Genomic DNA, 14,129 nt, shown 5'->3' on the forward strand with positions numbered 1-14,129 from the left:
GAGCCACCCAGGCGCCCTCACCTCTTTTCTTGTTCTTGTCTCCGCAGAGTATTTTCTACCATTACTCTTTAAAGAGGAATTTGTAGTTACTGCCTTTCCAGTCTCTCACCATCCTCTTCTGTTTTCATCGTGTTGCAGAAACTTGTTTCTGGTAATATGAATACTAATTGCCAATCTAGTGACTGTATCCAATGTCCAGCTCTTTTGCTTCATTTGCAACAGTTGACTGCATCCTTTCCTTGAAACTTCTCTTCTGTGGCCCTAGTTAAATCTACTTCCTAGTTTCCCTTCTGTAATCTTTGACTCCTTTTCCTTTGTCTAGCTTCTAAACATAGGCATTTCTGCAAGGTTTTGCTCTAGTTGCCTTTAATATTTCTTACCTGTACTCTCTTGGTCGGTGCTTAATTTTGAGGCTCCAAGATAGTTTGAAAGCTACTGGTCTACGCTCCTGCAATGATTTGACTCCTTGGTTCTCTGTGGTTGAGATGCTCTGATGGTTAATTTTATGTGTCCATTTGATTGTGCCTTGGGGTGCTCAGACATTTGGTCAAACGTTAATGTAGGTTTGTCTGTAAGGGTGTTTCTGGATGAGATTAATATTTGAATCCATAGAATGAGTAAAGACAGATTGCCCTCCCTAAGGTGGGTGGACCTCATCCAACCAGTTCAGTGCCTGAATAGAACAAAGCAGCTGACCCTACTTCTAATGAGGGGAAATTCCTCCAGCCTAGCTGCCTTTGAGCTGGAACATGGGTTTTTTTTTTTTCCTGCCTGTGGACTCCAGCTGAAACATCAGCTCTTCCTGGGTCTTGAGCCTATTGGACTAAGATGGGAACTATACCATTGTCTCCGGGGTCTCCAGCTTGCCAGCTGACAGATCTTGAGGCCCGTCAGCCTCTATAATCACAGGAGCCAACGTCTTATAGTAAATCTCTTTACATGTGTGTATATATGGGATATTGCTTTCTCATTGATCTTAATGGATGCCTACAGCCATTAGCAGAGAGAAATTTCCCAGTAGAAAATTGCAGAAATTAAATGATCTTCAAATCTATGCATTTAGCTCTGGAATAGAATACTTCTAGATGGTAACCAAACAACTACATGAATTTACAAACGTAAAATATTTACTAGAAGACTCACTATCTTCCCCCCCACAGACTTCTTTCTTTGTTACATATATTAGATAATAGCGTTAGCAATTTTTTATTTGTCTCTTTCATTGGTTGAAAATATTTGAGGATACAATGTATGGGTTACAGATTAATCATTCACAGACCTAATCCTTAAAGAACTTGGGTTAGAAGGGAGAGACACCATGTGTGTGCATATAACTGCAGTACAAAATAGAAAGCCTTGAATGCTACATAAAGGTTTGTGCAAAATCAGTGGAGAAAAGAGATGATTTGATGCCTAGGTTGTTTGAGTGGAATTTAAGGGCAGGACTGGGGCCAAGAGTTGAGGGAATAGGTGTAAAGTGTAAAAAAAAATTTTTTTTTTTTTTTTAAGATTTTACTTCTTTATTTGACAGAGACAAGCGAGAGAGGGAACACAAGCAGGGGGAGTGGGAGAGGGAAAAACAGGCTTCCCGTGGAGCAAGGAGCCCGATGTGGGACTCGATCCCAGGATGCTGGGATCATGACCTGAGTTGAAGGCAGACGCTTAACAGCTGAGCCACCCAGCCACCCCTAAAGTGTAAAATGTAAAAAAAAAAAAAATTTGTTACAGAAAGAATGAAGAAAAACAAAAAACCTAATGTTCCTGTATAAGATGACACATTTGCAACTCAACTGTTTTTTACTTTGTAAAAACAAAATAAAAACAGAACTTTTCAGGTGTTTTTATCTTGATGTATGACTAGAGAATTAGTTATAGTCTATTTCTGTCACTGTCAGTTGAAACTTATATAGAAAATTGCAGAAATTAAGTGATCTGTGTGATCTATGATCTATAACCTTCTTGAAAGGAAAGACCTAGGGGCACCTGATATAAAATTCTACAAGAATGTAACATTCAATAAAATTAGATTATCTTCAAAGGGCTTTCACATTACGACAAATATAAAACAATGTGATGATATGGTGTTTGGTTCAGACTAAGTACTTAGAAGTGATAGGAGGGGAGAATTGTTTCATGCTGAGTATTAAAGGACACTGTAGATGAAGTAGCATTTTGTTGGGCCTTAAAAAATAACAGATTTTGACTTGGGTTGTGAGGGCAGGTTAGGAGGAAGGCATTGAAGACTAAAAGATTCAGAGGCAGGATAGTTCAGTTTGTGTTTTATAGGAACAGGATATGATTTAAGCTAATTGGAACATAGAAATCATTTGGTAAGTTCTGGGAAATGCGGTTGGATTAGATTATGGCAAACTTGATATGTCAGACCAGAGAATTGATAGAAATATCAAATCCCATTTTCAGGGTTGTATGGTTTATTTGCTACAGTGCTCGTTTCTGTAACACAAATTAACTTACATAATTGGTAAATATTGGCTTGATGTCAGTAAAATGGAGAAGTGGCATTAGTTCAAACATAATCTTTCCAGCATGTAACATTTTAAAACAATCAAGGACAAACTTTCTCACAATTAAAGAGAAGGCTTTAGTAATATGAGAAAATATTAAGGAAAACATTGGAAGTCCTGCAGAAGTGTTGTCTTCTAGTGATGATGTGGTTGAATGAGTGGCTTCAGGAACGACTCCATATTCCACAGTGTTAAGCTCTCTGGTGAAGCAGTAAGTGCAGACAAAGAAGGTGTGAAGACCTTTCTCTTTGCTTTAAGAACTTGCGTGAAGTTCCTAGATTATATTTTTAACTTCCCTGAAATTGGTCTTGACTAGAAGCGGATGCCCTCAAGAATCCATATCACAAACAAAGAAGCAGGAGTTCCGGGGTTTAAGGCTTCAGAGGATCTAAGACCATAATGCTAGGTGCACATTCAAGTGGAGATTTAACTGTGCACGTATTTTTATAAGGACTCGTTATTTTAGTCGAGGCCTTGATTACAAAGTTACGCTGATTTTGAATAGTTTGCCTTAACTGTGTTTTTTCCCATGAGCTGTGTTATTTTTAGTTGTGATTTTCTAGAACTCAAGGCTTGTTTTGTGTTTTTTTTGTTCTCCCCTTACATGTGCATATCACATTCTAGGAGAAAGGGCTCTGACACATTTTAAAAGAAGGAAATTCATAAAGGAATTGTTGCCCTAAATTTTCAGTAATTTTTCTGACAAGGTCTTTTTGTGTGCCATGATCATTGAACTCCATTAGAATTCTTGAAATGTATGTACTGTATTCTCATTCACTTAATTTTGAATTGAGAATATTCCAATTTTAATTTAATTAATTTCAAAGGAAATTTACATTTGAAATTTGTGTCAGAGTAAGTATTTTTATGTAATAAGTCAAAACACCTCTAAATGGGGCTGCCTTGGTGGCCCAGTCCGTTAAGTATCTCTTGGTTTCAGCTCAGGTTGTGAGCTCAGGGTCGTGAGATCCAGCCCTCTGTTGGCCTCTGCGTTCAGCGTGGAGTCCGTTTAACATTCTTTCCCCCTTCCTCTCCCTCCTCCTCTGCTCCCACTGCGGCCCCCACCTCCACTCCCGGCGCCTCCCCACTCAGGCACTTGCACGCGCACTTTCTTTCAAATAAATAAAATCTTTTTTTAAAAAGACACTTCCAAATGGACTCTGCTGTTCGGCTCTGTTGGGTAGTGAATTTATCTTGTTAAAGCATTGCACACAGAGTTTGATCAGACATAAACTTTTAAAGGACTGTCAGGATGTTTGTATAAGTTCATTAACATGGAAAATGCCTGCTCACTCCTAAAACTCATTGTCTTACATAAAGAACCAGCTGCTTTCTTGGAATTTGAGGCCAAAGTTGAAAAAATAGAATTCCTGGTTACTAGAGAAGTCCCAAATAGGCCTGATCTTTCCACTTTCTTAAAACAGCGTAGTCCTTTAATTTTATTCAGCTGTTAACTCTCTGAAGCATTTATTTCGGGAAGATTTTGAATGGAAATATCTTTAGCATTCCAGTCTTGTTGACCAGTACAGAGTATAGCCCACTTCTACTTTTGAGCAAGTAAAACCAATGAACTTCAAGGCTTATTAGCTGGTATTACTTTTACAAAGATAGAAATCTATTATATAAAACTTTGTTATTGATATGATTTATTTTCTCTCCATATATTTGTACATACTTTTGTAAAAATGGGTTTGTGCTATGCTTCTATTTAGCATTTGGGGATCTTTTACTTTTAAAATAAAAACATTTTTTTGGTTACAGAAAGACCCAAATGGGACCAGTAGTTTGCCATCTGGAAGTTCTCTTCTACAAGAAATTGAAGTACAGAATGAGGAAGTGGCAGCTTTTTGTCAGTCCATTACAAAGTAAGGAATTTTTCTTTATAAATTGAAGGTTTTTTTATTAAATACTCGCTTTGAAAAAGTTAACTTGCAAACAAGCTTAGTACTAATAATTCTAAAATTTTTAAAATTTTAATTATGTTTTCCCTGTGGCTAAAATTTCAAGACCATTAATTAACACATTAACACCAACTGCAGTTGAACCTGTATCTTTACTGTTTAGTTTGTATTTAGAAGAAAAAATTGAGGTCAGACAGTTAATTAACCATTGAAAACATGCTTTAAACATATATAAGTTTTGGTACACTTAGAAAATGCCTGTTTTTGTTTTAGGGAGACTTAATTTTCTGTAAACATTCTGATATTCAAAATACTGTCCTCCTTTAAGAGATGCTTTAAAAGATTACAGGAGCAAATACATTTTCTGAAGGTTAGGAAAATGTATTTCTAAAATACTCTTTTTATCTTAAATATGTCTAATACTTCTTATAGATGAGGAAACTGAGACTCAGAGAAGTTACCTACTAAAATTTACTCAGCTAGCCAGCAGCATAGAGAGCCAGGTCTCCTTTGCTTCTGATTCAGTGTGTTTTCTTTCCATTGTATCACTGTATTAGTCTGGACTTCTGTTGTGAGTGCTAGAAACCCATCTTAAATGAGCTTAAATCAAGAACAGTCATATATTGATTCATAAACGCCTATAGCAGAAAGAGGAAGGATGGAGCAGAACTCAGTGACAGCAAGATCTTGGAATTCACACACTTGAATTGATCCCTCCTCCCTTTGGATTCCCCTTTCCCATTTTCATCCTTTCCTTCTTCCGGCCCTTCCTTCCTGCATGTTGGCTTCATTTTCTACTACTGCAGATGGGGTTTTGAAGGCAGGGAATATAGCCACTGATAGCTTAGACTTCATATTCTAATGGTCTTGCTATCAGAGAGGAAAGGGAGTCCTCTTAGCCCGCACCAGATACAAAAATCCCACGGAAGAAAAGAGTGGAATAACAAACATTGTGGCCAAGGGGTTGAAATCTATTATCAAAAGAAAGTATATCACTACTGAGGGATTTATTCTGAATTCACTATTTTCCTCAGTGTGGTCTGCTTTAAGCAAAACAGAGTTTGGGGTTCCCAAATCATTTTTGAGTATATACATCATTTTAATGTTTAAGGAGCTTATTAACTAGATTTTCTAGACTTTTGGTGGTAGTTCATTAAAATTCTGTCTTTGTTACCTCTTAACCAGCATTTCTTTTCTTCAGAATACCTTAGGGGAGAAAAAGAAGAAAAATATCAGTAGAGCCACTTTTTCTTTCCTGCAAAGTTTACTCTTAACTGGATTTTTAAAATCCGGTTTTTCAGCAGGCATTTAAGATGGAAGAGAGACATTTAGGTGACTTAGTATTCAAATTACGTGTATTATAAGTTACCTATGCCTTCATGTGATTATACCGTGTGTGTGTGGTTAATAATTTGGAAATACTCTTTTGCCTTAATTGTTTGGAAGTAATCTGTTAACGTGTTTATGTAGTTCCTTCAGTTTTCTCCCTAAATAAGCCCTATATGCTTTCTGTTAGACTGTGTTGAGTGACTGTGGCATTTAAGCTTTGCAGGTGGAGAAATTAGGCTGATATCTACCTTTTCTCCCCATTTGAATCTTAGAGTTATTTACAGACTCTGCCACTAAGCTAAAATGATTATTTTTATTTACGCACACAGTGGCTTACATAATCTGAAACCCCAGATGAACTAAGGAGAGAATGTCTTCTTTTTGTAATTTTATTTCCATTAGTAGAGAGTGATTGCAACAAATATTTCAGAGAAGTAAGAAACAGAGGTGTTTTTGAAGCCATGTTCTAGGCTCCTCTTTTCCCGTGTGACTTTGGAGATTGGGGTCAGGAGGTGTCCCTTGAAGAAGTTAATGGCTCTATTTTTTCCAGTATGGTCATTTCTGCACTGGAATTTACACTCTTACTCCTTAAACTCCTTACGTTTTGAAATCTCCTAAAATGATTCATTTAGTCATTTTAACTCAGCTATGAAAGATTTGTCAGGTATTTGTTTACAATTAAGATTACTTGTGTAACAGACTGATACATTTTTTTTTTCTTGTGTGAAATTAGGGAGTTGGGTTAGTGATCTCAAGAGTCTCTTTTAGTTTAAAGGACTAAAATGGGGCTGCCTGGGTGGCTCAGTCGTTAAAGCGTCTGCCTTCGGCTCAGGTCATGATCCCAGGGTCCTGGGATCAAGCCCCGCATCAGGCTCCCTGCTCAGTGGGAAGCCTTCTCCCTCTCCCACTTCCCCTGCTTGTGTTTCCTCTTGCTGTGTCTCTCTCTGTCAAATAAATAAAATCTTTAAAAAAAAAAAAAAAAATTCCAGGGGCGCCTGGGTGTCTCAGTCGGTTAAGCGACTGCCTTCGGCTCAGGTCATGATCCTGGAGTCCCAGGATCAAGTCCCGCATGGGGCTCCCTGCTCCACGGGGAGCCTGCTTCTACCTCTGCCTCTGTCTCTCTGTCTCTCATGAATAAATAAATAAAATCTTTAAAAAAATAAATAAATAAATAAATAAAAATAAAAATAAATAAAAATAAATAAATTCCAGTTAGTTAACATATAGGTACAATATTAGTTTCAGGTGTACAATATAGTGATTCAACACTTCCATGTATCACCTGTGCTCGTCACAATAAGTGCACTCCTTAATTCCCATCACCTATTTAACCCATTCCCTCACCCACCTCCTCTTAGTAACCATCACTTTGTTCTGTATAGTTAAGAGTCTGTTTCTTGGGGACACATGGGTGGCTCAGTCAGTTAAGGGTCTGACATGATCTCAGCTCAGGTCTGGATCTCAGGGTCATGAGTTCAAACTCCATGCTAGGCTTCATGCTGGGCATGGAACCTACATAAAGAAAAAAGAGTCTGTTTCTTGGTTTGCCTTTCTCTCTTCCCCTCCCCCCTTGGCTCATTTATTTGTTTCTTAAATTCCACATATGAGTGAAATCATGGTATTTGTCTTTTTTGACTTATTTCTCTAAGCATAGTACTCTCCAGCTCCATCCATGTCATTGCAAATGGCAAGCTTTTATTCTTTGTTATGGCTGAGTAATATTCCATTATATATTCCAGTATTCCATTATATATATGTATATATAACTATGTATGTATGTGTGTGTGTATATATATACATATATTTACACATATATATATAAGTATCAGTGGACACTTGAGCTGTTTCTATAATTTGGCTATTATAGATAATGCTGCTATAAACATTGGGGTGCATGTATTCAAAAAAGGACTCACTTTAAGGAAAGGAAATGAAGGGTTCCCCCCTACCAAATCAAGTTCATTGAATATAACTTTTATCACTGGAAATTTTGTCTAATTAAATTCTTGAACTATTTTTCTGAGCTATTATCAGGAATTTGATTGTCCTTTCATCATCTTTAAGGATTTCTGAAATTTGAAATCTTGCTTGGATATAGACAAAAGTCTCTAATATTTCCTGGATTAGTTAATTATGTGATTTGCTATGAGCATCTATTTTATACTGTAGATAACAAGAGAATACCTAGTAAATAAGAAACAAGAGTCTTAGGCAAGGTCCAATAAAGGTCTTGGTATTATGTTATGGAGGGGTAAGTTTGAAAACAATCAAATATCTGAAGATACTGTGTCCATGTATAAAGGTGCATTTCCAATATCAATGTAAGCTTATTACTTATATTAGTTTTTTTCTTAAGATTTTACTTATTTGGGAGAGCAAAAGAGAGAGAAACAAGCAGTGGGCCAGAGGGAGAGGGGGAAGCAGGCTCCCCCTGAGCAGGAAGCCCAATACGGGGCTTGATCCCAGGACCCTGAGATCATGACCCGAGCCGAAGGTAAACACTTAACTGACTGAGCCACCCAGGCATCCCAAAATCTTATTTACTTTAGAAAGAGTGCAAGCACACTCCATGCTCAGCATGGAGCCGGTCGAGGGGCTTAATCTCAGGACCCTGAGGTCGTGACCTGAGCTGAAACCAAAAGTCAGACGCTTAACCAAGTGAGCCACCCAGGGGCCCCAGCAGTTTTTTTTTTTTTTTATGATTTTATTTATTTATTTATTTGAGAAAGAGTTAGCGAGAGCTAGAACACGAGCAGGGGAGAGAGGGAGCCTGATGAGGGGTTCAATCCCAGGACCCTGGGATCATGACCTGAGCTGAAGGCAGACACTTAACTGACTGAGCCACCCAGGCGTCCCAAGATTTTATTTATTTTAGAGAGAGAGAGAGAGCTCAAGCAGGGGGAAGAATAGAGGGGGAGGGATAGGATGGGGGAAAGAATCTCAAGCACACTCCATGCTCAGCATGGAGCCGATCAAGGGGCTTAATCTCAGGACCCTGAGATCATGACCTGAGCTGAAACCAAAAGTCACACACTTAACCAACTGAGCCCCCCAGGTGTCCCTCTCCTGATCCTTTTCTTTTTGTCAACTCAAACTATTTTATTCTATTCCTATGACTTGATTATTTTAATCTCTACAGAAGCAAATATACAACACTTCAAGCATTCATTCCATTTATATTCCTATGAAAAGCAGATAGGAGGATTTGATCTTGTCTTCTAACCTCCAGAAAAAAGTCAGTTAAAGGAAGGCTACAAGTTTAAATAAGGCATCAAATTTTCCTTTGTTTTCTGATAACAGAAGTGCTGTCTGGAGAAGAGCCATATATACCGTACTCCTATATTTCAGTTTACCAACTGTGTTGTTCCTGTGAATACCTTCACAGGCAATTCTTGCTATTCCCTAAGTTTTAGAATCACTTTGAGACAATAAAGGCCTATAGCACTGTAAAAACTGGTAATGATTTTTTATTGTTGTCTAACAACCCTCTGCCCCCAAAATGTAGGGAAAAGACTCTAAGGAAAAGATTTTTAAAAGACAACAGACTTTTTGTCCCTCTCACAATTGCAGTTGAAGGTTACTTTACCTATATTCTCAGTGGATTCATTAAAAGTATACATTTTGTGTAATGATACTGTATAGCCAAAAAATCTGAAGCAGAAAACCTCATTTAATGCCTTGTATCCAGTGTATGCCTGGTTAATGTTGATAATGTTACCACAGATATCCTGGCAGTACTTAATCTCTTTTCTTGGATTCCTTTTATCTAAAAGGCAAATGCTGGGGGTGCCTGGGTGGTTCAGTCGTTAAGCATCTGCCTTGGGCTCAGGTCGTGATCCTGGGGTCCTGGGATCGAGCCCCGCATCGGGCTCCCTGCTCAGTGGGAAGCCTGCTTCTCCCTCTCCCACCCCCTCTGCTTGTGTTCCTTCTTTCCCTGTGTCTCTCTCTATCAAATAAATAAAAATCTTAAAAATAAATAAATAAATAAAAGACAAATGCTGGTATTTGGAGTTTGACTGGGGTCCATTCATTACAGTTCTCAAGAGCTGCTCTAGAATTGAACAAAGACACAGAACTGAATGGCTGTAAGCATGCAAAGTTTTGTTTAGGGCTCTCAAATGCAACTTAAAAAGATTTTTTTATTCCTTCTTTCTTGTGAACAGATTGAAGACCAACTTTCCATATACTAATCACTGCACAAATCCAGGCTATTTGTTAAGTCCAGTTACAGTACAAAGAAACATATGTGGAGAAAATGCTAGCGTGAAGGTCTCCATTGAAATTGAAGGATTTCAATTGCCAGTTACTTTTACATGTGATGGTAGGTTGATAGTTTCCCAACGATCTTGTTTTGCTCTGATTAGGGAGAAATGTTTAAAATGTTAATTTTAATCATTCTTGACCCTGTTACCATTAGGTATCCTTTTTAAAAATTTTGTGTTGTGTGTGTGGTAAAATACTTAACATTCATTAGTTACCCTTTTCAAAAAATTGGCATTCATTTGGATAATTTTCTGGTTAGGACTAGTGGGAAAAGAGTTTACCTTTATTACTGCATATTTCTCTGAAAAATGCTGAGTAGTTTTGATTAATTGATGGCCCTTGGCCAAGGTCCCAAAGCATGAGATTGAAAGGCTAATTATAGTCCAGTGCTTTTTTTTTTTTTTTTTCATTTTATGGCAAAAAGAATGCTTGTTTATAAAGAGCTGTCAGTGAAATTGAAATTCCAGGTATTTTGCTAAGCTCCTCAAAGAAGATAATTCTCCTTTGGTTCTAACTCTCTCTTCCAAATTTGGTGTGGATATCCTTTCTAGAAATGTATCCTTAAGTCTGTAGGAAATTTTTTGTCATAGTTTATTGAGTCTCGTGACGTATATTGTTTTAATGGGATTCCAACAGTAGAATAAGAGCCTCTATTTCTACAGTACTTTGGCCTAAAAATGATGCCATTTTTTTCTGTAATGGTTATGACTAGGAATATGTCCAATATTTGGATACTTTCTTGTAGCTTTGCACTTTTCAAGGCTCTTTGAAAAAAATATGAATCTGAAACAAAAATGTTAGCCAACTATAACAATCATTCTTTTAGTTTCTAAAGGAAGAACTATTCTTATAAAGCATACTTTAAATTTTGATTTGGGGAATGATTTAAAACCCATATGTTGTAAGAATTACTACTAAAATTAAAGAAAGGTCAGTAGGCCCCTTGATAGAAATAGTAAGCATTGATGACAAATGTTTTAATTTGTATCAAATTTTGACTTGATTTATCAAGATATGATTACTTTTCGAGAAAATATCTCAAAATGCCTATTGTTTGGTTCTTCATAAATGTGTACATTTACAATGCACATCTCTGTTAAGAAACGTAACCATATTATGGCAGAAGTGTGTCCAAATGATAAATGTTACCATACAATTGACTGTTCAGAAATGTACCCATTGCATTGGATATTTTACGGCCTTTTCTGCCAATCTGTTGATTTTCATGAAGTCTGAACTTAGTAATGTCTTCTAAATTGAACATAGAAGCTCTAAGTACGAAATAGATTAAGAGGTTACTTTAAGTTTTCTAAATGTGTTGTAATCTTAGTATCCAGCTATTGTCAAGAATGATAATTGAACAGTACTTTCTACTTGCTGTATTTTTAGTCTTCATTGAAAAATTTATCAGGAACATGTCAAACATTTAAAATGGTGATTTTTTTTCCCTTATGATTTGGTTTAAATCATCGTTTGCTAGATACTGCTAAATGTCAACCTTTTTGGAGGAAGACTCCAGTAGGGAGGTGGCTTTCGTAGCTTAGATCTGCCCTATCTAATACAGTAATCACTAGCCCAATGTGGCTATGGAGTACTCGAAATGTGGCTAATATAGAGTGAGATGTGTTGTACGTGTAAAATACACAGTGGATTTCAAGGACCCAATTTGAAAAGAAATAAGATGTGTCATTGGTAATTTTAAAATGCTGGTTATATGTTGCAGTGACATTTTGGATTTATTAGGTTAAATAAAACATGTTGAAATTAGCTTCACTTGTTTCTTTTTACTATTTTTAATCTGGCTAGTAGAAAATCTTAAATTCTGTATGTGACCTACATTATATTTCTGTTGTATAGTACACTCTTAAATGATAAGAATTACATTCTCAATAAGTGTATAGAGTGAAATGAGCAAAATGAAAATGATGCCTCTTTTACAGTGAGTTCTACTGTAGAAATCATTATAATGCAAGCCCTTTGCTGGGTACATGATGACTTGAATCAAGTAGATGTTGGCAGCTATGTTCTGAAAGTTTGTGGTCAAGAGGAAGTGCTGCAGAAGTAAGTATTCGTTTAACTACTAAGCAACATCTTCGGAAATTTAATTTTAAGGAGTTAAATGAGAAAAATTTCAAGTTAAATTTGTAATCTAAGACTACATTGGGTCCTACTAAATTGATTCATTGATCAATAAGCTTATATTGAGATATACTTTAAGATGTGTTTAAGTCAGTGGAGGGTTATCAGACATAAATAAGAAGTCGTATTGCCCTTAAGCTTATAGTCTTAAATGGGAAGAATGGTGGGTAATTGGTTGGCAAGTGAATTTAATGGCTTTTTTCTTTCTGCTAAGAGTCGATAGTCACATCATTATAGACTCCATTTTCCTTTTGTAGCATGTACTATTTTCTTTCTTTTTTTTTTATACTATTACTTTTCACACAGTGGTCAGCTGTGACTTCCTTTTAATTGCCTGAAATAATCATTATAATTTTTTTCTGAACCAGATAATTTATTATATCTGGCTTTTAGTCTAGTTATTTTACGGATTTCATTATTTTAGGTTACTTAAAATGCCCTGCCCTTATTTTTCTTATTTTCTGTTTCATCTTCATCTTCTTTCTTCTGTGCTGTGACTCTTCTCATGTAGAATTATTATTTTATTTAAGTGCCCACACTTGGTTAAAAAACTATCTCTACATTTTACCATTCTCTTCAATTTCTGATGCAGATACAAGTTATATTTTACTCTTACCTCTGTCATTTCTATTTTGAGAATAACATTGATGAATAATTAATATATTTTAATAGTAACCATTGCCTTGGAAGTCATGAATATATTCAAAACTGCCGAAAATGGGACACAGAGATTAAACTACAACTTTTGACCTTCAGCGCAATGTGCCAAAATCTGGCCCGAACAGTAAGTATGTACCTTATAACTGAATTGCATTTGGTTGAATCTGAGTAATTCTGCTAATTAGCCAATTTGCAGTTTGTCCATTCTCTAAGATATCTGGGTTGGACTGGTGAATGGATTGGAATGAAGAACTAATTCTATCCACAACAAGGGTTTTAAAGCAGATGGGAGGAGCTTTTCAATCATGGAGTCTTAAGTAACATACTACTCTGAGCTGGAGGCATATTTGAAAATCAAAGTGGAGGAAATAAAAGTTTGATTTGTAATGGTTTTACACAAGAATGAAAACACTGGGGTCAGTCAAAGAGAAATGAGGAAGAAGGAAAGATTTTGAATACTAAATATGGTTTGGGGGAAGAAAAGATCCACATTGACTTTTGCATCAAACTGAGAAAAATACATTATTCTGCACCAAATGAAAACTACTTCTCTTTTTATTTTATTTTTTTTAAGATTTTATTTATTTATTAGAGAGAGAGCATGAGAGGGGGGAGGGTCAGAGGGAGAAGCAGACTCCCTGCCGAGCAGGTAGCCCGATGTGGGGACTCGATCCCGGGACTCCAGGATCACGACCTGAGCCGAAAGCAGTTGCTTAACCAACTGAGCCACCCAGGCGCCCCTTCTCTTTTTAAAATACAGTACTTTCAGGCACCTGGGTGGCTCAGTTGCTTAAGCAACTGCCTTCAGCTCGGGTCATGATCCCGGAGTCCCGGGATCGAGTCCCCATATGGGGCTCCCTGCTCGCAGGGAGTCTGCTTCTCCCTTTTACCCTATGCCCTCTTGTGCTCTCTCTCTATCTCTCTGTCTCAAATAAATAAAATAAAATCTTAAAAAAAATAAAAATAAAATACGGTACTTTCTTTTGAAGTTAAAGCAAATTAGAATGCAGGGAATTAGGCTGTTTTATTACTGTATGAACACTTGATAAATTTTAATCTTTATTCTTCATTTGGTAGAACTTGGATGGAAAAATAGCAGTCATTTCTACTTTATTTTCTTAGGTTTTGCTCCTATGTTTCATAGAATTTATTTCACTTGGGTGAAAACTATTTCATGAAATTCAGTACATTTTAGCAATCTTTAGTGACTTCTCTTCAGTTTCTTAAGGAATGATGTTTTTGAATATATTTACATACTAAGTATGGTAGGAGAGATGTTTTGAATATATTTACATACTAAGTATGGTAGTGG

General features: G+C 36.6%; 1 protein-coding gene across 2 annotated transcripts in view; it reads left to right on the forward strand.

The window, feature by feature from the left end:
• Positions 1-14,129, forward strand: part of PIK3C2A (phosphatidylinositol-4-phosphate 3-kinase catalytic subunit type 2 alpha) — a 98,471-nt gene that overhangs the window by 35,329 nt on the left and 49,013 nt on the right. For both annotated transcript variants that reach the window (XM_045894067.3, XM_064576792.1), the window contains 4 exons: positions 4,287-4,390; positions 9,919-10,076; positions 11,959-12,079; positions 12,830-12,941. In XM_045894067.3, the coding sequence (XP_045750023.1) occupies positions 4,287-4,390; positions 9,919-10,076; positions 11,959-12,079; positions 12,830-12,941 (495 nt within the window). The remainder of the gene's footprint in view (positions 1-4,286; positions 4,391-9,918; positions 10,077-11,958; positions 12,080-12,829; positions 12,942-14,129) is intronic.

This window comes from Mirounga angustirostris, unplaced genomic scaffold (genome assembly GCF_029215605.1).
Source record: "Mirounga angustirostris isolate CCGP_5_RB_7025 unplaced genomic scaffold, mMirAng1.0.hap1 SCAF_13, whole genome shotgun sequence".
In the NCBI taxonomy this organism is placed as follows: domain Eukaryota; kingdom Metazoa; phylum Chordata; class Mammalia; order Carnivora; family Phocidae; genus Mirounga; species Mirounga angustirostris.